General features: G+C 30.5%; 1 protein-coding gene across 1 annotated transcript in view; it reads right to left on the bottom strand.

Moving 5' to 3' along the window:
* The window catches only part of LOC126879447 (nose resistant to fluoxetine protein 6-like), a 106,693-nt gene that overhangs the window by 47,400 nt on the left and 31,601 nt on the right, over positions 1–27,692 (bottom strand). The window contains exon 6 of the mRNA XM_050642466.1: positions 71–264. Coding sequence (XP_050498423.1) covers positions 71–264 — 194 coding nt within the window. The remainder of the gene's footprint in view (positions 1–70; positions 265–27,692) is intronic.

The raw sequence follows: 27,692 nt of genomic DNA, 5'->3' as shown, positions 1-27,692 counted from the left end.
TGAGTTGTTGGATAACTAAAATTATTTTGACATGGTAAATAAACGAAATTACAAAAATTATTGTACTTACATTCTCTAAAAATTTTGTATTGGTAACTGGAATTGCAACTTGACTAAGGCCTGTGTGAACAAGAATTACTAAAATTGATAGATAAACCCTTAAGCCTTGCACTGGCCTTAATCTTTCGAATTTTGGTCCTGTGGGAACAGTTTTCAACTTATTCCAGTTGCTCATAATTGAAAAGGAAAGTATAATTTTTCCAGCTAAAAAAGTCAAACATTATTATAGGCTGGTGGTTTTTGTTGAGAAAAGTCGATTTCAGACCTTCAAGTTGAAATTTATTTTAATCAATAGATGATGATGCCAATATGCTATGTTTAAAAGTTTACCGAAAATTTACCATTTCCATTTTCAAAAAAAAACAAAGGAAGAAATAAGAAAACTTACGTAAAAAAATATTCTCTTTCAGTTAATGTGAATTCAACCTCTTGTAGTTAGTTCATCATTAGCTTTGTATTGGATAAATTGGTTGTATTTATATTATAACCATTATTTCTGACGGTGTAAAATTCATTAACAACCCTTTTGAACACAAACTAATTAAGATCTTTCACAACTTGCATTTGAATGAAGTAAAGTTAACACAGACAATACAAAGACATGACGTCTATTACGCCAGATCATCCATTTCATAAGTCCATATTTGGAATAGTTTCATATTTTTTTGCTAATTTTTTGCTAATTTATTACCACAAAAACAAATTTTTTGCTCCACCCCTAACCGAGAAACAATGGTTGATGTAGCGTAATATTACGTCACATCAACGATAGCCATATCTCGCGAACCTAAAGAGCTAGAAAATCGTACTACGCGGCATATTTTTTTGCTAATTTATTGCTGTCGATCTGAATATGCAACATACCCCAAAACCACCCCTGCTTCCCTTACAGCTAAACAACACCCCCAAAAAACAACGAAAAATCTTGAAAAATGATTTTTGTGATATAGTTGACGATTGATATTTAATTGCTAATTTTTTGCTGTCATTAGCCGCAAAAAACAATTTTTTTGCTCCACCCCTAACCGAGAAACAATGGTTGATGTAGCGTAATATTACGTCACATCAACGATAGCCATATCTCGCGAACCTAAAGAGCTAGAAAATCGTACGACGCGGCATATTTTTTTGCTAATTTATTGCTGTCGATCTGAATATGCAACATACCCCAAAACCACCCCTGCTTCCCTTACAGCTAAACAACATCCCCAAAAAACAACGAAAAATCTTGAAAAATGATTTTTGTGATATAGTTGACGATTGATATTTAATTGCTTATTTTTTGCTGTCATTAGCCGTAAAAAACAATTTTTTTGCTCCACCCCTAACTGAGAAACAATGGTTGATGTAGCTTAATATTATGTCACATCATCGATAGCCATATCTCGCGAACCTAAATAGCTAGAAAATCGTACGACACGGCATATTTTTTTGCTAATTTATTGCTATGTGAATATGCAACATACCCCAAAACCACCCCTGCTTCCCTTACAGCTAAACAACACCCCTAAAAAACAACGAAAAATCTTGAAAAATGATTTTTGTGATATAGTTGACGGTTGAGATTTAATTGCTAATTTTTTACTGTCATTAGCCGTAAAAAACAATTTTTTTGCTCCACCCCTGACTGACAAACAATGGTTGATGTAGCTTAATATTATGTCACATCATCGATAGCCATATCTCGCGAACCTAAAGAGCTAGAAAATCGTACGACGCGGCATATTTTTTTGCTAATTTATTGCTGTCGATCTGAATATGCAACATACACCAAAACCACCCCTGCTTCCCTTACAGCTAAACAACACCCCCAAAAAACAACGAAAAATCTTGAAAAATGATTTTTGTGATATAGTTGACGGTTGAGATTTAATTGCTAATTTTTTGCTGTCATTAGCCGTAAAAAACAATTTTTTTGCTCCACCCCTAACTGACAAACAATGGTTGATGTAGCTTAATATTATGTCACCTCATCGATAGCCATATCTCGCGAACCTAAAGAGCTAGAAAATCGTACGACGCGGCATATTTTTTTGCTAATTTATTGCTGTCGATCTGCATATGCAACATACCCCAAAACCACCCCTGCTTCCCTTACAGCTAAACAACACCCCAAAAAACAACGAAAAATCTTGAAAAATGATTTTTGTGATAAAGTTTACGGATGATATTTAATTGCTAATTTTTTGCTGTCATTAGCCGCAAAAAACAATTTTTTTGCTCCACCCCTAACTGAGAAACAATGGTTGATGTAGCTTAATATTACGTCACATCAACGATAGCCATATCTCGCGAACCTAAAGAGCTAGAAAATCGTACTACGCGGCATATTTTTTTGCTAATCTATTGCTGTCGATCTGCATATGCAACATACCCAAAACCACCCCTGCTTCCCTTACAGCTAAACAACACCCCCAAAAAACAACGAAAAATCTTGAAAAATGATTTTTGTGATATAGTTGACGGTTGATATTTAATTGCTAATTTTTTGCTGTCATTAGCCGCAAAATACAATTTTTTTGCTCCACCCCTAACTGAGAAACAATGGTTGATGTATCTTAATATTATGTCACATCATCGATAGCCATATCTCGCGAACCTAAAGAGCTAGAAAATCGTACGACGCGGCATATTTTTTTGCTAATTTATTGCTGTCGATCTGAATATGCAACATACCCCAAAACCACCCCTGCTTCCCTTACAGCTAAACAACACCCCCAAAAAACAACGAAAAATCTTGAAAAATGATTTTTGTGATATAGTTGACGGTTGATATTTAATTGCTAATTTTTTGCTGTCATTAGCCGTAAAAAACAAATTTTTTGCTGCACCCCTAACTGGGAAACAATGGTTGATGTAGCTTAATATTATGTCACATCATCGATAGCCATATCTCGCGAACCTAAAGAGCTAGAAAATCGTACAACGCGGCATATTTTTTTGCTAATTTATTGCTGTCGATCTGAATATGCAACATACCCCAAAACCACCCCTGCTTCCCTTACAGCTAAACAACACCCCCAAAAAACAACGAAAAATCTTGAAAAATGTTTTTTGTGATATAGTTGACGGTTGATATTTAATTGCTAATTTTTTGCTGTTGATCTGCATATGCAACATACTCCAAAACCACCCCTGCTTCCCTTACAGCTAAACAACACCCCCAAAAAACAACGAAAAATCCTAAAAAATGATTCTCATGATGTGGTTGACAGTTGATGTTCAATTACAAATTTTTTTCTATGATAAGTTCTATCGATCCATAGCTTATTTTAAATGTTTTTTAATGATACTTATGCACATGCACGTATTTTAAAAATTGAGTTATCCATCGCATTTTTTCGGTATGTCAAAAAAAAGTGTTTCATTTTTTGTTTATTACATTTTCTGTTATATCTCGAAAACTGCTCGATGGATTTTAATGATCCTCTTCTCTTTTTATTTTGTTAAACGTGCAAAAATATGAATTTTTCATTTTACCATATCAATGTATATCGAACCATATCTCCTAGATTTATCGATCGATTTTTGACTATTATTAAATATAAGTCACTTCGATGCCACTCCGGCTACACTCATAAAAAAAGTAGTTACCGATCTTAGAAAAAGCGTTGTTGAACGAAGAAAGGCTGTTTTCTAGAGCCAAGAGTAAAATAAATTACAACCAAGAATTTTTTTTCAATACATTCTTATGAAGAATAAGTTCTTGGCTATAGTTTATTTTACTCTTGGCTGTAGAAAACAGCCTTTCTTCGTTCAAGGACGCTTTTTCTAAGATCGGATAGCTATACTTTTTTTATAAGTGTATGAAAACTCTTTCATTGTCCCCCGGACTAAAATAAATCAGCTATCAAATAATTATTTATTTTTCTTGAAAGTGATTCTTAGAAGTTTCTTTAATAACTGCATCAAATGCCGCGCCGCTATTTTATGTTTACAATGCTTAACGATGTATAAGTATATCCATGTACTAATGTATTACATAATGTTTATTTATGTGTAATTCAATCCCATAATTAGTCTAAAAGTGTTTTAAAGTTTTCACCCCCGTACTTCGTAGAAGAGATATGGAAGAAACAGACAATTAACGTAGTACATACATCCCATCAAATATTTATTGGACATTGATGTTATTTAAAATCATCAATAATTTACATTTGCTAATTTACATTTAATAGTTACATGCTGCTTGGAAATTTGTTATCGCTCGGACTGTCGATTTGTCGATGGGTGTGTATTACATGTCATGTAGAGATAAGAAACGCTGTTTAAGAAGTCTTGAGTCATACCAGTGCTGTTACAGCTAAATATTTGCGCAGATTGACTTCGGATATTCAATCAACGATATTTGTTTAGTACATATTTTACAATATAAATATGGCCTGCAATATGGCCTCTTGGCGACCATTTGAAAATGAGAAAAATATTAACCCAGAATCGAGTTGTGTTGAAAGCAGTTTAGAGTTTAAAAACAAAGACCTACATGTGCAGTGTCAACGTTGTTTTCAACATATACGAGTGCTTAAAAAAAGAAAATGATCAAAACTCCGATAGAACTATTCTAAATAAAATAAGTGAACTTACCAAACTATCAGCATCGACAATTTATCGTATAAGGCAGTGGTTCCCAACCTTTTATGTCTGGCGACCCACCTTCGGATGTTTTTTTATATATTCGCGACCCATCCCTCACCCATGATGATACGCTATTTTGTACTCTGTACGTCACTCAGCTACTGTAAGAGCCACTCCTCGACCCACTAGTGGGTCGCGACCCACCGGTTGGGAAACGCTGGTATAAGGGAAGGAAACGTTATAAATCACGGTTTAAAACGAATACGAACGAATCAAAAATTCAGAAAAATAGACGATGTCGATAAAAATATTCGAAAGACTGTGTATAATTTCTACAAGGAAAACAAGGTGCCTACATTACATATGATCCAATATGCACTAATAGAATATCCTAGTTATTCTTACAAATGTTTAGCAACATTGCGAAACATTTTGATAGACTGTGGGTTTAGATATAAGAAAATAAATGACAGAATGGTAATAATGGAGTGGCAGCGAATAGTCCAACTTAGGCAGGAATATTTACGCAAAATCAAAGAATATCGACAGTCTAACAGATTAATAATATATCTAGACGAGACCTGGTTTGACACACATGACGTCGTTAAGTATGGTTGGGTGGATAACTCTCAGAGCTGCAGTTTAAATACACCATGTTCAAGGGGGAAACGTATAATAAGGGCACCTCAGCACCATCTGGTGGACGATAGAACCATATTGCAGATTAATAAATTCGGTTATACAGGTTTTCAATTTCGAACCAAGTCACTTTGGTTCCTTGTTGCAGGTATGTATCTGTAACATGCGACAGTTGGTTCCATGTAGTAGATTTATTTCAGTCAAATTTCAGTAGGTTCGGATTATCATTGGCAATCAATAATTTGTAAAAATGTTACCTAACCAAATAAATTTCCATCGCCAAGAGTGCAAAAAATTATGAGAATTGTAACGTTGATGTCGTCAACTTCCACTGAAGCTTTTATTTGCAAGGTGCGAGAGGTATGTGTATTGTTTTATATATTTTTTAACTTCTAACCTTAACAACATTTTTAAAATTGTATAGAATACATATCGTATTTTTTAGTTACTTCTATCTAATAGTATGTTAGTTGTCAATTTAAAAAAAGTTCTTTTTGTTTATAATTTTTAAATCCCACTTTGATTTTTTTATAATATGTAAGTTGGTTCCTTATTGCAGAATTATTTTATAGGTCCAGCCAATTAATAGCGAGGAAAAGCAGGGACCAAGTACACAGGAAGATTTTTGAGTACCGCAAAATTAGAAAAAGGATCACCAACAGAAAAAAATAAAACCAACCAAACAATAAGTTGGTTACAAACCAAAGAAATTAAATTATGTAAGGAAAATCCTTATAGCATATAGCCACAGTTTGCCACATATTTAGAACCATTGTGGCCTAAGGGAAAGCCATTTTCAGAAGCAAAACTTAAAGATATACAAAGTTATCTGCATTTAATACCCTTAAGTTACCACAATTTTTATACAAATCTTATAGCAGATAGTACTAGAGTTGAGGATATAGACGGATGTAGCGGAAACCCAGATTTCGAACCAGATGCAGACTGTTAATGTTATATTTAGCAACATATAGACGGATTTAGCGGGAATTCAGATTTCGAACCAGATGCAGACTGTTAATTTTATATTTAGCAACAAAGAACCACGTGATTTTTTTCTACCTTAGGAGTAAATTTTTTAGTTGTTAATTTGACTATAGCATTAATACACATAAGTTATAATAAATGTGTTTACTTTTGTGTCGTTTCTTATCATTTTTATATTCAAATAATTTCATCGAACATATAAAACGTTTTTCTTGATTTTCTCAAAACTATGTTAATTTCAGTTGGTTCCTTGTTGCATAACTGGGTCCAAATAAATGATGCGCCCATGTCTCGTAATACGATATATTCCTTAAATGTTTACCGCCAACCACTTGGTTTGGCTGCTTCAACTGACAAAATAAAAGACTCTACCTATTGTTTCATGGTATTTTATATACCTTTTTATATACATTTTTATATGGTATTTTTGTGTGTGTGTGTGTTTATATATTTTATTTGCAATTTATCTTTTGATGTATTACATGATTACATGTTTCGAATGAGTTATTATTTTCAGTACGTTAGTAGCACTTGAAGTGTAAAGAACGCATATTAAATATGGGTCGAGGAAGACCTGCTAAAGTCACCGAAAAAACATTTTTAGAAAAAGTCTTACCTTTCATTGATAAAATATTTATTAATAATAATGTTAATAAAGTTGTATCAAAAAATGATGAAGTGTGGGATATGATCCATAAGTGTTTTGGTGATGGTGCTTTATCAAAAACATCACTGTATACAATGGTGACGGCTAATGCACACAATATTAAAGACCACGTTAAACGCAAATATTCCGGTGTTGATGAGCAATTACCTGTATTAGAGGAATCAAATAATTATTTTGATGGAGCATCTGATGGAGCATCTGATGTTATTGACTCATCGTGCGATTCTATATATGAAAATCGTCATATAGATTTGAGTTGCACTATTCCTGTTGATGAGTTCAATAATATGATGCACGTAGTTGAATATGCTATCAGTACCATAGGCGTAACCAGGATGATCCTAAGGGGGGGTTACAACTACCTAAAAGGGGGGGGTTACAACTACTGGAAGGTCTCTGAGGGCTATGGTGTTAAGCGTATAGAGCTCAAAGTACATCCCAATGGGGGGGGGGGGTTACAACCCCCAAAACCCCCCCCTGGTTACGCCTATGATCAGTACTCGTGAAAGTGTTGATAAAAAAAGAAAATATTGTCGTTTATTATCCGGTAAATATCAACCATATTTCAATAACATTTTATGGGAAAATAAGAAACTTAATTGCGGCTTAAATTACCATTCCCATCACATTTCTATGGATGGAACGTCGGGTAAATTTTTTGGTAAGTATAGTATTTATTATTTCATTTATACCCCAGACTGTGGGTGAAAAAACGTGATATAATTCAGGAATTTATATTTAAACTAATTTTTCTTTGTGATCGCATTTAAATCTTACAGTAACTGTCATAATTGATTATTTACTCTGAAAAAAAGTTTGGAAAAATTTCATATGCAATCGATTGACACAACATTCTTTAATTTAACGACATTATGAATTGCAAAAATTCCTGTTACTGAATCAATCACATAAATTTCCTTTGATGTTTGAATTATGTTGATGGATTGAATTAATGACGAAAAGAAGTCCAATTAAAAAAAATCGTGTCATTTATTTAAATATCCATGTCAATGTATTAACTATCAAATTTTTTTTCAGTGTAATTATATTTTAACTATAATATTAAAATTAAAAGAAAAAATAAATTTTGTATTACTTAAGTACATTTTTTGATATTTCTTTATCAATTTTTTTTTAATTAAATTTATTTAGCTAAATGTAACTGCGGTACCGAAGTTCACTGTATATTGTCCAGAGCAACGATTGATGAGGATGTTTTGGCTCAATTCTCAATAAATCCAGGGTCCGGCAAAAACTGTGGACCTAGTTATTTGAGAGATGCAGAGCGGATTCAAGTACTTAAAAATATTAAAAAATGTGGGTCTGTTGAAATTTTTCGCGCGAAAAAAGCTCAAAGCCTAATGAAACCTGGAGATCCCAAGCCTGCATTATTGCGCAGTGCAAATGTTCTACATAAAGCACAATCCATTAATATCAGAAAAAATTATTTACATGAAGATCCAATTATAGCTCTGGATATTATGAAGTGCACGAAACATAATGGAAAAATTGGTGATATTTGTCGAAATCCAGTAAGCGTGACATATAACGCAAAAGAGCAAATGGATGCTTATAAAAGAATTTCGGCAAAAAATCCGGTGACGTTATGTGTTGATGCAACAGGATTGAAAATATATTCTATTAATAGACAATATAGTAATCACAGGAGTACACTGATGCTTTATGTATTTAGGTAAGTCAAAATTCAATGTTATAAAATAAAATAATAATGCCTGTTATTATTCCCATTTGCAAAAATTTGTTAAGTTTATAAAAAAAATCCTAATCTTGAATGGGTTGCATGTGAGAGTTCATTTTAAATGAAGTAAAAGTCAGACTTAAAGATTGAGAGTAAGTCTGACTTTTACTTCATTTAAAAAAAATCCTATATATGAAAAATGAATGAGCGTACAAAGCGCACCCTATAAAAATGCGACGGCAAAAGCATGAAGCTTTCGAATTGATATACATTCACACTATACAATTGCAGTGCGCGAAGCGCGCTAAAGCATTACTAGTATATATATTGTTGTGATCTTACTTTTGAGATCTGATGATGTTCTTAGATGTAATTTAATTTAATTAATTAATTAATAATTATCTCATTCATCAAACAGATCAAATATCAATATAGTCTCAATCTCAGGGTAAATTATAATATTAATTACTTACTTTCGTGGCTTCTAAGTATTTCTCAGTGGTTCCTAATCGGGATAGAAAAAATAATTGACCACAACTAATGTTTAGTATTTTTATTTTCATTAACCTGAGCTTTTAAAGTATGAAATGTATAATTATGATCAAATTTTTATTCACTTCATTAGTTTATTCGTCAGTTTGGTAAAGTGATTTGGTATAATTAGTAATCTAGTATCAAATAAAGTAAAATAAATAAATAAAAAATTTATGACTAACAGTGTAATTTTTTAAAAATCTATTAACAAATATTAACTACATGGTCACAATCCTTGACTTGAATTCACACAACTTTAATGTACAATTACTGTAATGCAGTAAGTCCGAGTGAGCGTTAGTGTGTAAGAATATATTATGTACACTACTTTAATTTATTATATAAATATGCTCGTAAATATGAATTTATTATTTCAGCATGAATTTCGAAGCTAAGCAGTTTACAGTAATGCAAAAAATAAGCGAGAGACACAAAACAAGAGATGTATATAGATTATTTGAAGATTTTCATATTACTGGCTCAAGGCCACCCGACGAAGTAGTGATGGATGAATCTCGATGTTTATTGAATGCTGCTGCTATGTACTACAGTAAATGTAACAACATTGAAGAGTATGCCGATCTCATGAGAAATGAAGATAAGCCAAAAACCAGGATTAGAATAGACACTGCACATTTTTTAAATACTTATAGAGGGCTTCTTAAAGGAATTAAAAGTCGTCACGTCCGTACTTTGTACATGGCAGCGATCGGAAGATTACTTATCACTGACTCTATTGAACAGGCTGAAAATATAATTCACGCCATTTTTGTAATTTCAAACTGTGAGACTTGTGGTAGTCTAGTAGTATCTGATGAAAATGAAATTCCAGAGCTCACTGAATGTGGCAAAAATATTCAATTTCTCAAAAGCTTGGTTACAGGTGTGTTTTATTTATTTCATATTTAATTCCATCAAAGTGCTCATGATTGTGAACAATATTTTATTAATTATTAACCTAAATCTTATTATTTTCATTCTAATATAAAACTTCGTCTATTAGTTTTCCAAATATTTGTTACTATCATAGACACTTAGTATGGGAGAGTTTGCCTGCCAAGCTGATTGTAGATGTCGCATAAGCGTTGACACCAATTTACTATTAGTGCGAGAGAGACAGAGTTATACATAGAGAGAGATAAACAACAACGCATGCAAATAATGCTATCTCTCTTTGCTATATCTCTGTCCCTCTCGCACTAATAGTTTTTATAAGAAGCATAATATTTGAATTTTAACATTTTAGAGGAGGTAAGAAACAATGAAGAAAATGCACTTGAGCATGATGACACAGATAAAGACTTTAATATTTTTTCCACATCTATTGAAAACGTAGATGAAGATGAAGAAGAAGTGGTTGTCACAAATTATTGGTCAATATGGGCAAAAAAATTGTTGCATAAGGCAGAATATTTTTTCGATGAAAAAGGCACAGACGCAAATGGATATTTTTTAGAAAATATAGATATAAAAAAAAACTACTAAAGGACTTATCTTTATTTCCGATATGGGGCAACTTTCAACAATTTGAATTTGCATATGGAAGAGTGCCTGCAAGCAGTGCACCCGTTGAAAGTACGTTTAACATAATTAAACGACATTTGATGGCTTTAATAAAGCACTTGGTGAGAATAGATGTTTTTGTTGACATGCATTTGGATTATTTGGAAGGAAAATTAAGACTTGTTATGGCTGATCTTAAGCAACACGAAAATGAAAGTAATCATTGTAATACAAATATTTTAGAAATTGATGATCCTGTTCAATCTTGTAATATTTGTAAAAAAGATGTGTCAATATCGAATACTTATAACTGTAGCTTCTGTAAGGAAATTGTTTGTGTAAGGTCTGTATGTTCTACATTACATGAAGAACATATTGCATGCAAAAATTGTATAAAGAAGGATTATGTGCAGAGAAATATCGCTTTATGCGATGTAGAAAATTGGAAAAACTTAGGACGCACGCAAAAAAAACCAAGATCCAAAGATGCAAGCAGTAGTAGCTCTGGAGAAGTAGCAAGTGTGAAATGTGTAGCCTGTGCTAATGGTGATTTTCCGTCTGGTAATGCACACAGATGCATTTTATGCGACAAACCTATCCACATTCTTCCTGGCTGCTCTATTCCACTTCCTGGAGCTGAAGAAGGGTGTGGTCAGAAAGCAACATGTGTGGAATGTGCAAAAGATAAAGATAATTTGCAAAATATACAAAAAACTACTGAACTACCTTCCAATGATAAAAAAAATAATGGTTCACAAATTCCATCAAAGAAGAACAATTCTCAAAAACGTCTACCAGCTAAATATTTGGGTCATAGGCCTGACGATATAGCTGACTCATTAAGATGGGAACATAATAAAGTTATTCCTGTGATTAAAAATGGAAATCATCCTGATTTACAATCGTGTAAGCTGCAGAATAAATTTGTCACAGTCAAGAATACTTGTTCATTTGACAGCATACTCTATCTTACAATTTTTGCCGTTACTGATTTTGAATTTCTATTAACAAAGGTAAATATTTTGTTATTTTTTTATTATTACTAAATATTTTATATCAGTTATAAAGTAACAGGACGATATCTTAGGTCCATATATTTTAAAACATAATTGTTCAAAAATATATAAATATTTTTTTATTTACATATATATATATATATATATATATATATATATATATATATATATATATATATAAGATTATGGTATTCTTGACTGTATATTCAAATATCAAGCAGTGATTCTTGAGGATGCAGTCTATTTTGGCCCACAAGACAAAGAAAACTCTTTGACTTACTGTCAAGCTTTCGAATTTATTTTAATTCTTTTTCAAGACATCTGTTGACAAAAATATACAAATATAAAAATTATGTAGGTACTTACAATTTTCTTAATTACTTACTAGTCATGAGATTACATTGAAAAAATTTTTTACAATTGTCCTTTTGGTAAAGTTTCAAATTTTTTCAATGTAATCTCATGACTAGTAAGTAATTAAGAAAATTGTAAGTACCTACATAATTTTTATATTTGTATATTTTTGTCAACAGATGTCTTGAAAAAGAATTAAAATAAATTCGAAAGCTTGACAGTAAGTCAAAGAGTTTTCTTTGTCTTGTGGGCCAAAATAGACTGCATCCTCAAGAATCACTGCTTGATATATATATATATATATATATATATATATATATATATATATATATATATATATATATATATATATATATATATATATATATATATATATATATTAATATATATATATATATATATAGGCAGATCTATCTTAACTTAAAGCACTCCGTTTTTGCACATAAAAAATTGTTTTCTAATGACATAAGAATCAACAATTTAAATAGGTTACCGAATTCAGAGATGTGAAGTAAGAATACAAAAACCTACATATTAAAAAAAATTTGGAAAATTTGGAAGTTGTACTATTGGCTTTACGCCATTAATTTTTTCAACTATCCGCGTATCATTTTTTTTTTCTATGTATTTTCTTGTATAAAAACTTTTACAAAAAGAAAAATAACGATATGCTTATTTTTATAAATATGCCACGTGTAAAAACTTCGTACAAAATGTTTTAAGAAAAAAGGAATTTTAATTTTAAGTTTCGGTTTTTTATTTTAGAGTTGACAAAAGTAATTATTTATCGCCTACATTAATAATACGATAAACAAATAATAAATAATACAATGAATTACAATTTGTATTATCAATATATTGTTAATGTTATCTTAGATTTCTTAATAAATAATGTACTTATTACATAAATTAAAAATTTTAAGTTTGTGCAGTTAGCTAATATTAAGGGCAGTTTCGAACATAACAATATCTTGAATGTTGTTTCAGCTTCATATTATTGGTTTTTTTATATATTTTTTTACAATATATCTTTCAATACACTGAGACGAATAGTCTATTAGGAATTACTATACTGCATAGTAATCCGGGGACAGGCTTGCAAAAGCATAAAAATTACTATACTGCGTAGTAAAAATTACTAGGTATACGTATAATAAATTTTACTATAATTATATTAATTTTTATTATACGCAGTATAGTAATTTTTATGCTTTTGCAAGTCTTTCCCCGGATTACTATGCAGTATAGTAATTCTTAATAGACTATTTTTCTCGGTGTAGTTTATGGAGGAGGGGTTTAAATTTTGGTCTGAAATAGCATTTGAAATACAACGGTATTCGAGGACTTGAAAAAAAAACTTTAAGAAATAAAATTCATTTGAGCTTTATGAATATCAGTTTAGTATTAGTATACACTGAAAAAATAATAGATATGCAATAAAGTAGTTGAATCAGTGAACATACTCTAGTAGAAACGGTTAAAATTTTATTATAATAAAATTATAAATAAAAGTGGCAACATAGAATTAAATTACAAATAATAGTTGTAAGTTTTTATAAAATATGTTACGTTTTAGAAAAGTTTATTGCAACTTTTTGTAATCTATTAATATTCGTAAAATATTAGTAAATTAATTGGAATCAAAACTAGATTGAGTATAAATATTTATGTGCAACTGCTGTCAAACTTTTTTCTTCCGTAATAAGTTGAAACGTTAGATTTTTTAGTTATTATTTATTTTGAAACAATAAAATTACCTGAAAATATGTGTAGATGGGTATTATGATTCTATAGTTAATTATTTTCAACAGTTTTCATGTTAAACAAGATTTGTGTAAATAATGGTTGGTGATTAAATAGAAGACCCCTTTTGAAAAGGTTAGCTTGAGCTCGTAGGTTTGTGTAAATAAACAATGATTGGGCTAACTTAAATTGTGATTAAATGGCAAAAATATTGAAGGTTTCATTGACAAATTTTAATTGTTATTAAAAAGAAATTTAATAGATTTTTCAATATCGAAACTATTGCCGTTTATACCAGGGTATGTGTCAATTAAATCATGAAACATGACGTCGATCAATTGCATATCAAATTTTTTTTCAGTGTTACCAGAAATAACAGACTTCATTATTTCATTTGAATTTCATTATTTTTGGTTAGTTCATTTAAAAATTAATCTGAGTTTACATAAATCTATGTTTGTGCTTTATTTTACGTCATGGTCCTAATTTTTTAAACTCAAATTGTTAAGACTTAAAATATTTAAAATTTTAAAATTTGCTAGTTCATTAAAGTTTTCTAACTAAATATTTGGCATTTTATTGATAAATTATTAAATAATAGAAAATATAGATATAAATATTAAATAAAATGATATCGATTTTAATGTATTAAAAAAACTTAATTCACTCTAGATGCAGAAAGCTCAAGAGCCATTTTTAGATATGGTTTTAGATATGATCAATCGAGGGCTAAAAAGTCACACTTATTCTCTACGTGCAAATGTTTTGAGTAATTATTTCAAAATAGAAGAATCTGTCTATGGAGGAATGCATGTAATGAACTGCAGTAAAGAAGTTTCCGGGCACGCTAAAGAATTGTTTAAAAACTGGCCCACTTTAATAATACAAGGTACATGTTCTAAATGTAATTGTGTGACTACCAGGAACCAAGTCGGTGTACTAGTTGAGGACACAGCTTTTGTAAATGCCAATCCTACAACATTCATAGAAACGATTTGTAATATAGACGATGGTCGCTGTCTAAAATGTCAAAAAGAGGCTTCTTTAATATGCAAGACATGCTACAAAAAACCTGAAGAGTGGTGTGATATTTGTGGCATCGACCTTACTCTAAAATATAGAATAATTGAAATAGGTAATTATGAGATATATATCTCCTTATAAACTAGAAATGATCACAGCTGATTAGTAATTATCAATTTACAAATTATTGGGTTAACAGCTGAAATGGAAGACTCAGTGTACTCTTTTCTACGATTCCAATATTTCGTTAACAGTCGTTAACATCATCAGGGACGCAGTTTGAGATTTTAGTCAACGATGTTATAAATGTGTAAAAAAGCGGCATTAACAAAAAGAATTGCAGTGAATGTTATTAAAAATTAAAAATATAACAAATAAAAAAAATAAAAATGGAACTATAATATAAATAACTATGCTAAAAACCACTAATTATTAAAATCTTTTAAATTCGTCGCACAGAAAGGTATTAGAGACAATTATGTCAATATACTGTCAATATAATATATTAGATTATTTAAATTATATTAGATAATTATTAAAATCTTTTAAATTCGTCGCACAGAAAGGTATTAGAGACAATTATGTCAATATACTGTCAATATAATATATTAGAGACAGTATATTGACATAATTGTCTCTAATACCTTTCTGTGCGACGAATTTAAAAGATTTTAATAATTAGTGGTTTTTAGCATAGTTATTTATATTAAATATAGTTATAGTTATTTTTATTTTTTTATTTGTTATATTTTTAATTTTTAATAACATTCACTGCAATTCTTTTTGTTAATGCCGCTTTTTTACACATTTATAACATCGTTGACTAAAATCTCAAACTGCGTCCCTGATGATGTTAACGACTGTTAACGAAATATTGGAATCGTAGAAAAGAGTACACTGAGTCTTCCATTTCAGCTGTTAACCCAATAATTTGTAAATTGATATCTCCTTATATATAATATATGCTCCAGTCTTCTCAGATATCTCCTTATCTTGCTCCAGTTTTCGATAAATTTTCAAATTAGGGGAACGCTTCTGCAACTTCGATTTCTTTGTTATTTAGGGTATTGCGTACCCGAAAACAATAGTGTACAAGGGAAATTCGAAAAGTTATTTTTCTAAATCGAGAAAAATACAATTTTTAACCGATTTTATTTAATACCATTTTTCAAAATTTCCGTGCATTTTTCGCCAGAAATCAATTTTTCAACCATTAAATATTTTTTCAAGCAATGCCGTATGAAAGTATCTTTTTTAAAACCATCATAACTTTTGATTGGAATGAGCAAAAAACTGTCTTAAAAAAGTAAAATGTACGTCATGGGATGTAGATTCGTAATGTTTATCGCAAAAATTTTATTACCGAGTCATTTTTTATCAAATAACAGTAGTAACAGAAATATTATAAAAATTATACCAAATTAACCTTATTTTGCAATTTTTGCGTAGTATATTCTTAAATTGGTTGTAACTTTGCTTTCGGAGCTCCTAAAGACATCCATATGCTCAAATTATGCTTTTTCGCTTGTACTTTCGTACTGCATTACGTGAAATAACTTTGCATGGTTGAAAAATTGAGGTCTGGCGAAAATGCCCGGCAAATTTGAAAAATGAAATTGAAAAAATCGGATTGTATTTTTAGATTTAAAAAAAGAACTTTTCGAATTTTCCTTGTACACTAGTATTTTCGGGTTCGCAATACCCTAAAGAACAAAGAAATCGAATTAAAATAAAATCGAATAAATTAAAATATTAAATGCGAATGTAACCTCACGAGAGGAAGCATATTGTCAATTTATTGATAGCAGTTTTTTAATTACAATAATTAAAATTATTTCAGGTGACATATTCCTTTTTGCGATGTATAATGATTTCGAAACCAATAGATTGATTAAACTTAATCAATTACACCGCAAACTTCAGCTAAAAAATTGCGAGGGAGAAGAATTGTATCTGGTAGGAGCAATATCGTACCGGGGTTTACCGGGCACTAAATGTTCTGATCCTTTACAAAGCTGTGGACATTACATTCTATATGCATATCGTCGGGGAAATTCTGGATGGATGATGGTTGATGATTTATTAGCAAAATCAAAAAATGTCAAAAATACCACCTCTATTGTTCCAAGATTGCTTATGTATGTTAAATGTAAAAAATAAATTTTATAGTTATTTAAAACCTTTAATTAAAAATATATGTATTAGGATGAACGTTATTTCCCAAATTTAAAAATTTGGTCTTCCTAACCCCTACATCGATAGGTTACCTCGAAAAAATGAGATTCTATCTGTGAAACTCCGTAAAATATGTTATTCACTCTTATGACAACTTTCAATTTTCGATTTTTCGAGATTATTTTTTAGGGGACGTTGCAGTGCACCAAAAAATCTGAAAAAATTCATGAAGGTGCCTCCATTGACCATAAATTACCATGAATTTTTCCAGATTTTTTTATCGTAAAGATTTTTGTATAGAAAATAATATTGGATTTGCAAAATTTATATCGATTGATCAAATGGTTTCGAGATAAAAAAACAGAGACGAAAATATTGTTTAAACGAAAATTTTTTGCTCAATTAGAAATCCAATGAAATCAATTAATTTGTGGCCATCTGATTGAATACAACCAATAAAACCAACATTATACTGAAAACAGATCCCATGGGCTGTTTTCACTCAATCATGTAGCTATGGATACCTACATTTCGTTTCATTTCGATTTTGACATTTCAAATATTCAATATTTCAAAATGTCACGGTTTGGTTGTAATACTGATGAGAATATTAATGAAATTATCGAATCAAAAATATACCAAAGAATACTGTTTACAGTAAAAAATTTGTATGGAAAGCGTTTATGGACTTTTGCAATGATAGAAAATATGAATTAGATGGAAATCGGACGGTGGAAGAATTGGCGTCGATTTTAATTTTTTTTTCATAACCAGCAAAAAATTTTCTATCCGAATAACCCTCGAACATTGATAAATGCTCAAAAATTTTTTAACAACTTTCTCAAGTTTGTTGCTTACAGGCAACAGACCTCCGCCTACAGCGTCGGTCTGTTTCCAAGCAACAAGCTTTCGAAATCTGTTATAAAAATTTTTCGAACAATAGGGAACTTGCACAATTTTTTTTTATTACATAATAATGTTCAGTTTTGTTTAAAAATGAGATTTCCAAAATTTCACGCATCAAAAACTCGTAATAACTTAGAAATACATATTTAAAGTCTTCTTCGGTATAAAATAGTTCAAACGACCCGTGACGTCACATAGTTTTACATTAGTTATTATTATGGTTATATTTCGCTGTGTCTAGGTACACGCTAACGTGTACGCCAATAAAAAAAGTTAGGTATGAAAAAAATACACGCGAATTAAACTTCATCAAGCCAGTGACGTCATTATTTAGCGTGCGCAGTGACTGTATATTTTGGTACAAGATATTTTGATATGTTTAGTGTTTGTTTGATAGAAAAATATTTGTTAAAGGAAGGGAAGCAGAACTATTCAGATAGCCAGTGACGTCATTATTTAGCGTGCGCAGTGACTGTATATTTTGGTACAAGATATTTTGATATGTTTAGTGTTTGTTTGATATAAAAATATTTGTTAAAGGAAGGGAAGCAGAACTATTCAGATGTTTTAAACTTAATTGTAATAAATCAATGTATATATAAAAGTATATATTTAGGTTAGCAAAATAAATATATGTATTCAGTTGACATAACACGTACAAAATATTGTTAAAATAATTTTTATACGTAAGTTAATTATTATAATCAACTATTCTAAATGGGAAATAATTTGGGAAATACGTTTTGGGGTATGTTGCATATTCAGATCGACAGCAATAAATTAGCAAAAAAATATGCCGCGTCGTACGATTTTCTAGCTCTTTAGGTTCGCGAGATATGGCTATCGATGATGTGACATAATATTAAGCTACATCAACCATTGTTTCTCAGTTAGGGGTGGAGCAAAAAATTTGTTTTTTACGGCTAATGACAGCAAAAAATTAGCAATTAAATATCAACCGTCAACTATATCACAAAAATCATTTTTCAAGATTTTTCGTTGTTTTTTGGGGGTGTTGTTTAGCTGTAAGGGAAGCAGGGGTGGTTTTGGGGTATGTTGCATATTCAGATAGCAATAAATTAGCAAAAAAATATGCCGCGTCGTACGATTTTCTAGCTATTTAGGTTCGCGAGATATGGCTATTGATGAGGTGACATAATATTAAGCTACATCAACCATTGTTTGTCAGTTAGGGGTGGAGCAAAAAAATTGTTTTTTACGGCTAATGACAGCAAAAAATTAGCAATTAAATCTCAACCGTCAACTATATCACAAAAATCATTCTTCAAGATTTTTCGTTGTTTTTTGGGGGTGTTGTTTAGCTGTAAGGGAAGCAGGGGTGGTTTTGGGGTATGTTGCATATTCAGATAGCAATAAATTAGCAAAAAAATATGCCGCGTCGTACGATTTTCTAGCTATTTAGGTTCGCGAGATATGGCTATCGATGATGTGACATAATATTAAGCTACATCAACCATTGTTTCTCAGTTAGGGGTGGAGCAAAAAATTGTTTTTTACGGCTAATGACAGCAAAAAATAAGCAATTAAATATCAATCGTCAACTATATCACAAAAATCATTTTTCAAGATTTTTCGTTGTTTTTTGGGGGTGTTGTTTAGCTGTAAGGGAAGCAGGGGTGGTTTTGGGGTATGTTGCATATTCAGATCGACAGCAATAAATTAGCAAAAAAATATGCCGCGTCGTACGATTTTCTAGCTCTTTAGGTTCGCGAGATATGGCTATCGTTGATGTGACGTAATATTACGCTACATCAACCATTGTTTCTCGGTTAGGGGTGGAGCAAAAAAATTGTTTTTTGGGGCTAATGACAGCAAAAAATTAGCAATTAAATATCAACCGTCAACTATATCACAAAAATCATTTTTCAAGATTTTTCGTTGTTTTTTGGGGTGTTATTTAGCTGTAAGGGAAGCAGGGGTGGTTTTGGGGTATGTTGCATATGCAGATCGACAGCAATAAATTAGCAAAAAAATATGTCGCGTCGTACGATTTTCTAGCTCTTTAGGTTCGCGAGATATGGCTATCGATGAGGTGACATAATATTAAGCTACATCAACCATTGTTTGTCAGTTAGGGGTGGAGCAAAAAAATTGTTTTTTACGGCTAATGACAGCAAAAAATTAGCAATTAAATCTCAACCGTCAACTATATCACAAAAATCATTTTTCAAGATTTTTCGTTGTTTTTTTGGGGTGTTGTTTAGCTGTAAGGGAAGCAGGTGTGGTTTTGGGGTATGTTTCATATTCAGATAGCAATAAATTAGCAAAAAAATATGCCGCGTCGTACGATTTTCTAGCTATTTAGGTTCGCGAGATATGGCTATCGATGATGTGATATAATATTAAGCTACATCAACCAATGTTTCTCAGTTAGGGGTGGAGCAAAAAAAATTGTTTTTTACGGCTAATGACAGCAAAAAATAAGCAATGAAATATCAATCGTCAACTATATCACAAAAATCATTTTTCAAGATTTTTCGTTGTTTTTTGGGGGTGTTGTTTAGCTGTAAGGGAAGCAGGGGTGGTTTTGGGGTATGTTGCATATTCAGATCGACAGCAATAAATTAGCAAAAAAATATGCCGCGTCGAACGATTTTCGAGCTCTTTAGGTTCGCGAGATATGGCTATCGTTGATGTGACGTAATATTACGCTACATCAACCATTGTTTCTCGGTTAGGGGTGGAGCAAAAAAATTGTTTTTTGCGGCTAATGGCAGCAAAAAATTAGCAATTAAATATCAACCGTCAACTATATCACAAAAATCATTTTTCAAGATTTTTCTTTGTTTTTTGGGGGTGTTGTTTAGCTGTAAGGGAAGCAGGGGTGGTGTTGGGGTATGTTGCATATGCAGATCGACAGCAATAAATTAGCAAAAAAATATGCCGCGTAGTACGATTTTCTAGCTCTTTAGGTTCGCGAGATATGGCTATCGTTGATGTGACGTAATATTACGCTACATCAACCATTGTTTCTCGGTTAGGGGTGGAGCAAAAAATTTGTTTTTGTGGTAATAAATTAGCAAAAAATTAGCAAAAAAATATGAAACTATTCCAAATATGGACTTATGAAATGGATGATCTGGCGTAATAGACGTAAAGACATGCAAATTAGTAAATAGACGATTACCGCCAAAATGTCTTATCTAACCCCCTTTAAAATAGAATTCATCCAGATTTTCGAACTTAATTGGAATATCCTGGTGTTGTTCAAGTTTTCTCCAATCCTAATCGGTCTTTTGTAGATCTTGAGGATTTCAAATTCGGATCAATTTTGACATTAGGTAAAAGATTTTGACAACTGTTAAAGCTACTTTTATTTAGAAGGTGTGTCTTGTCCATGACTACATCTGAAAAATCATTTCTTTTTTACTTGCATACAAGCTGTAATCAAGACACGCCTGCATCTTTCGTAAAAAGCCTGTTTCAATTCATATGTACATGTTATTAATATTCACAAAATTTGTAATACCTTGAGGATCAATAATTGATACAATTATTGTATCAACATTTCATGGCAATTTTTGATAACTAAACTTGCGTGCATAGAAATCCGCCCACTTAAAAATTTGGTCATTTTTGATGTCTCGTATTTCCTAAACCTGTTGACAGATTTAAGTGATTTTTTTAATATGTTATAGCCTGATTCTTTAACAATACCGCTGTAATAATAGGTTTGTTCTAGCAAACAGTCAAACTAGTCAGAAACCGTCAGCAAACAATTGGTCAGTGAGAGAACGTAATACAGTCACCAGTGTTATCCCCTCTACTCGCGCTGGTCCACTATTTGCTGATGGTTTCAAACCGTTTGAAACTGATGCTAGAACAAACCTAATATTGTTCCTATACAAGGTAAATTTTCATTGTATACCGGGTGCACGATTCAAATTGTGTTTTTTCTCAAAGTTCGAATGTTCAACATGTTCGAATAAAATAAAAAAGTTAGGTACTTTAACAACTAGACATGTTCTTCATCGATACAGGGTGTCTCTAAATAAGTGCGACAAACTTTAAGGGGTAATTCTGCATGAAAAAATAATGACAGTTTGCTTTATAAACGTATTTCCGTAAATTTTTTGTTTCCGATATACAGGATGTTAAATTTTTTCTTACAAACTGACGATTTATTTGTTACTCTAAAACCAGTTGAGATATGCAAATGAAATTTGGTAGGTTTTAAGAAGTAGTTATTGTGGATTTTTTGACATACAATTAAGACTTTTATATTCACCATTGGCGTGCGTACGGGTAATATAATCGGTCATAATACCAGTATGCGCGCCAATGGTGAATATTAATTTCTTAATTGTATGTCAAAAATGTGCAGTAACTACGTCTTAAAACCCACCAAATTTCATTTGCGTACCTTAATGGTTTTAGAGCAATAAATAAATCGTCAGTTTGAAAGAAAAAATTAAACACCCCGTATCTCGGAAACGAAACATTTGCGGACATAAGTTTATAAAACAAACTGTCATTATTTTTGCATGCAAAATTACCCCTTAAAGTTTGTTACACTTATTTAGAAACACCCTGTATTGATGAAGAACATGTCTAGTTGTTAAAGTACCTAACATTTTTATTATCCAACATTAGCGAATTAATCAAAAACCGAAATATTAAGAAAACCTGAGGCTATACTTGGGTTTTAATTTCAATATTTTATAAATGCAAAAATATTCCACAGGGTGATTCGAACTTTGAGAAAAAAATACAGTTTGATTCGTACTCCCGGTATACAATGAAAATTTACCTGTTTAGCAACAATATTATCACAGCGGTATTGTTAAGAAATCAGGCTATCAGGAAAATCATGTTAGGAAATCAGAAAATATATTAAAAAAATCACTTTAATCGGCCAACAGGTTTAGGAAATACATCAGGAGACATCAAAAATGACCAAAATTTTCAGTGGGCGGATTTCTATGCACGCAAGTTTATTTTATCGCTTTGGAAAAATTTACTTAATTGGTAAAGTCCATTCGAACATTAGATAAAAAGGTTCTTATTCCAATTCATCCACTAATTTAAATTTTATTTTACTTACCTTGCGTTAAGATTGAAAAGCTTCTGAGAAATATTTGTTTTAATTTCAATGTTTGTATATGTAATCTTTAAAATTCTCTAAATTATTTTACTTTAAAAATGAAACAACCAATTTCTTTTTGAGAAAATTAAGAAAGATTAAAAAATGTAATACAACAACCGAATATTACCAGCTAAAAAATGTTTATACAAAGTGATCAAAACTTTTTTCTGTAAAACTTACCAAAAATACATTTAATAATAAGCTTAAATAATAATAAATGTTTAACAAAAAATTTTTTGAGCTCTTATACAGGATGTCTGCGTAACTTGGAACCTATTGACAACTTTTTTATTATCAGTTTTACGAAAAAGAAATCTGCATCTTATAGAAGCTAAGATTCAAACATCAAATATCAAATTTTATTAATTTTATACGAGGTATGTAAAAAAATATGAATTTCACTTAAGAGTAAAGTCACTTTATATTACACAATATCGAAAATTAGTATTAAGAAAAGTTGTTGGGAATTCAAAACTGTGTTCAATGTTCAATTACATCCTTCTAATTAAAACATGTGAACTATAAAGGCACTTAACTGTTAAGCGAAATTAAGCTTTACTGCAAGTAAAGTATTTTATGAATAATAGGTAACTTTTTTTCGTAAAATTGATAATAAAATAGTTATCATAATTGTAATAATAGGGGAGTGCAATTAGAACGAAAAGATACAATGTTTCGGAAAAAATCAAACAAGGTTATATTTTTCTAAAACTTTTTTTGTTAGTTTATAAATATGTAAAGTAAAAAGTTCTACTCACAAATTTCGCCGCTAATTGTTTATTAATTGTTTAAACAATAACAATTGTTTGGTATAAATAATGTTAAGAATATGGGTGAATTCAACATTTTATTTTGATAAAAAATGTTTATATTTTAGTTTTGATTATGCTGAACCCTAATCTGACATTACAATTTGCAAATTCAAAATGGCGGATTCAAAATGGCGGATTTTTTCCTAAAAATCCTTAAAAAGTAGTTGTAAAATCCGAATTTTTTTTATAAAACGTGTTTGTTTGCATATAATATATTTTGTTGAAATATCAACATATTATGTTGAAAATTTTGAGAGGTTTGCTGAACCTGAATCAAATTTTGATAATTTAAATTATAAAATGGCATATTCAAAATGGCGGATAACTTAAGAAATAGTTGTAAAATCATAATTTCTTTACAAAATGTATTTATTTCTACATATACTTATTTTTGAGTGCTTTGATAAACCTAACTTAAATGTTAACGTTATAAACTATAAAATGGCGGATCCAAAATGCGGATTTTCTAAAAAGAACATAAAAAGAACATTTTTCTAAAACATTTATTGTCTTTATTTTTAACAGGTTGTTGAATCTGAATTAAACATTAAAAATTTAAATTTCAAAATGGCGGATCCAAAATGGCGGATATTTAAATGAAAAACAAGTAGAATCCAATCAAACAAATATGGAATTTCATTCTTAAAAAAAAGATAAACAAATAATTTTCACAATAATATTAAAAATTAAAATGTATTAGAAAGAATATAAAAAAAAACAAATTTTCGATTAGAAGGATATAATTACATATTGGAACATAGTTTTTAATTCCAAACAGCTTTTCTTTATAAAATTTTTCCATATTGTGAAATATAAAGGTACTTTACTCTTGAGTGAACTTCATATTTTTTGACATACCTCGGACAAAATTAACAAAATTTGATATTTGATGGTTGCATCTTATGTTATATACGATGCAGAGTATTTTATAAAGAATAACTTTTTTTCGTAAAACAGATATTAAAAAAGTTATCAATAGGTTCCAAGTTACGCAGACATACTGTGTAAGAGCTAAAAAAAATTTTGTTGAACATTTATTATTGTTGAAGCTTATTATTAAATGTATTTTAGCTAAGTTTTACAGAAAAAAGTTTTGATCACTCTGTATATACATTTTTTCAGCTGGTAATTTTCGGTTTTTGTATTACATTTTTGTTATCTTTCTTAGTTTTCTCAAAAATAAATTGTTTATTTCATTTTTAAACTAAAATAATTCAGTGTTTTTTAAAGATTACATCCCAGTCTTTAAAAAAATAGCAAAAAAATTGTATTAGATTTATTCAAACTTGAGTCATACCGTCTTAAAGTGGTGGGAATTCTGTAAAACTACGAAGTTTTCAAAAATTACATTTTTTGAGACATCGTATTATTTGAATTAAATTTTTGAGATTTTTTTTTGTATAAAACATCGTTTAGTAAAATTATTGAGAGTTAAGTTGTGCAAATTTGAGAGTTTTATAAGTAAAATTGTATTAGTTACACATTTTTAAATCATTTTTAAACAAAATTCATGTAAGGCTCACTTTCCGCCCAAACCGTACTTATGTCCATAAATTTTATTTCTTTTTATTACAACCATAAGATAGCTTATTTCATCTTCTTTCATGTTCAATTTGTAAAATTTCTTTTGATCCATTAGTTAAAGAATTACATTAAAAAAACTCAATCGTGCACTTCTTCCAACGCTAGTTTACAGTGCGCCAATGTATGTGAGAAGGGTGACTTTAGCGTTATAAATAAAAAATTACAGACGCTAGCGATTTAATTTTAGAAAAATCTTTATATAAGGTTTTTTTTTGTAAAATTTTTTTAATTTTTCAATGGTCAAGTCAGTTTTTTTCTAAAAATTATATTTTCGGTGTTATTTAAAAAAACATCTAACTTCGCTGTTCATTTGTTTAATAAAAAATGAAGCACCCACTTCTCGAGTAGAATTTTTTGATATGTTGTTTATTAAACATTTCTTAATCAAATTACAAAAAGTTTTATCTTGTTTGATTTTTTCCGAAGTGAAAATCTAAATGCACTCCCCTATAAAATGATGATGGGTATCCGTAATTTGAGAAAAACTTGAAACAATTTTTTAATTAAAAGGATGTAATTGTATATTTAAACATGGTTTTAATTCCAAACAACTTTTTAAAAAAACAATTTTTGATATTCTGGAATATAAAGGTACTTTACTATTTACCCAGATAGCACATATGACATCCCGAGGACGTCCGTTTCAGGTCCCAATTAAGTCCGAATGTACGGGGACCTAAATCGGACGTTCCCAGGAATTACAAATCCAGACGTCCCCAGGAAGTACGAATACGGACGTCCCCAGGACGTCTGTTTCAGGTCCCGCTAAGTCAGAATGTAATGGGACCTTAATCGAACGTCCCCAGGAAGTACGATTACGGACGTCCCTAGGAATTACGAATCCAGACCAGTTCAGGAATGGATCTAATGACCTTCAGTTATTTGGCATTTGCAGTGTTGCCATACTTTATTTGTTTGATTTTTGTATAATTCCAATCAATGGTATAATATACAAGAATAGTAAAATTGTATAAGAACGTTTAATATAGAGATAGATTTCTAGTCTAAACAAAATTAATACAGTTTATCTTCATTTATCAGTTGATCTTCCTTTTTGTAACAGTGTTAGTTAACTTTGAATATAATCGACTGAATAATTTAAATTTCAATTATTGTTTTAATAGTAATCATTAATAAAAAGAATTTAAATTATCTTTTGATTTAAAAACATTTATACAGTAGTTGATCTTTATTTATCTTTTTTGTAACAATTTTAATTAACGTTAATTTAAAATGCCTCTTTTGAGTTTTTTCTATCCAGTATTTACACTGATTATTGTACTATTTACTTTTCCAAACTTTATTTTTTTGTTGCTTCAAAACTATTGAAGCAGCTATTTTTAAACGTAACTTTATGTAATGTGGTTATGTTTGTGAAAAAATTGAGGATACGGTAACGGTGTCATATTATTATGTCAAGTATAGAACCCTGCCTGGCCAATCATACGGAGAGGGAGTAGATTAACCGTTATACCTAGAAGGAAATGTTAGCACAAAAGATTAACTGCAAACAGAGGAAGATACAGCTATATACAATACTTCAGCAAAAACCCGATAAACCATGGGATAAGTGTTTTTATATAAGGTAGGAACTTAGGTATATTCTTTTATTTACGATTGTAGGTAAAATAATTATCAAAATTTGGAGAAGCAAGCAGAGAAGAAAATAAAAAGACGTCTTATTGTTTGTTAAATTTTAATAAAAATTTTTGGTCGTTCGGTTCGTCAGTTTGGTCGGACCGGACGTCCTGGGCGCAGATGATTTTGTAGCATCGGACGTCCTCGGTACGTCCCGAGGATGTCCCAGGACCTGAAACGTACGTCCTCAGGACGTACGAATGTCCTAGTGGTACATCCCGGGTACGTCCCAGGGATGTACTTGTGCTGTTTGTGTAACGAAATTGATATTTTTGACATACCGCGTATAAAATTGATAAAATTTGATATCTGATGGCTGAGTTTTAGATTTTACACTATGCAGGGCATTTTGTGAACTTTTTTTTTTCGTAAAATTGATAATAAAAAAGTTTCCCATATGGTTCCTAGCTACGCAGACATACTATATAAGAGCTTCTTTATAAAAATTTTCAAATTGTAATGCCATATTCGGATTCAGCATAATCAAAAACAAAATAGAAACAGATTTTTGATCAAAGTAAAATGATGAATTCAACAATATTTTTAAAATTATTTATACAAAACAATTGTTATTGTTTAAACAATTAATAAACAATTAGCGGCAAAATCTGTGAGTAGAACTTTTTACTTTAATATGTAGGTATCTAAACTAATAACAATCTTTTCGTAA

This window comes from Diabrotica virgifera, chromosome 1, assembly GCF_917563875.1.
Source record: "Diabrotica virgifera virgifera chromosome 1, PGI_DIABVI_V3a".
NCBI classification, from domain to species: Eukaryota; Metazoa; Arthropoda; class Insecta; order Coleoptera; family Chrysomelidae; genus Diabrotica; species Diabrotica virgifera.
The sequence above is the reverse complement of the archived record's forward strand: the minus strand, read 5'-3'. Positions and strand labels throughout refer to the sequence as shown.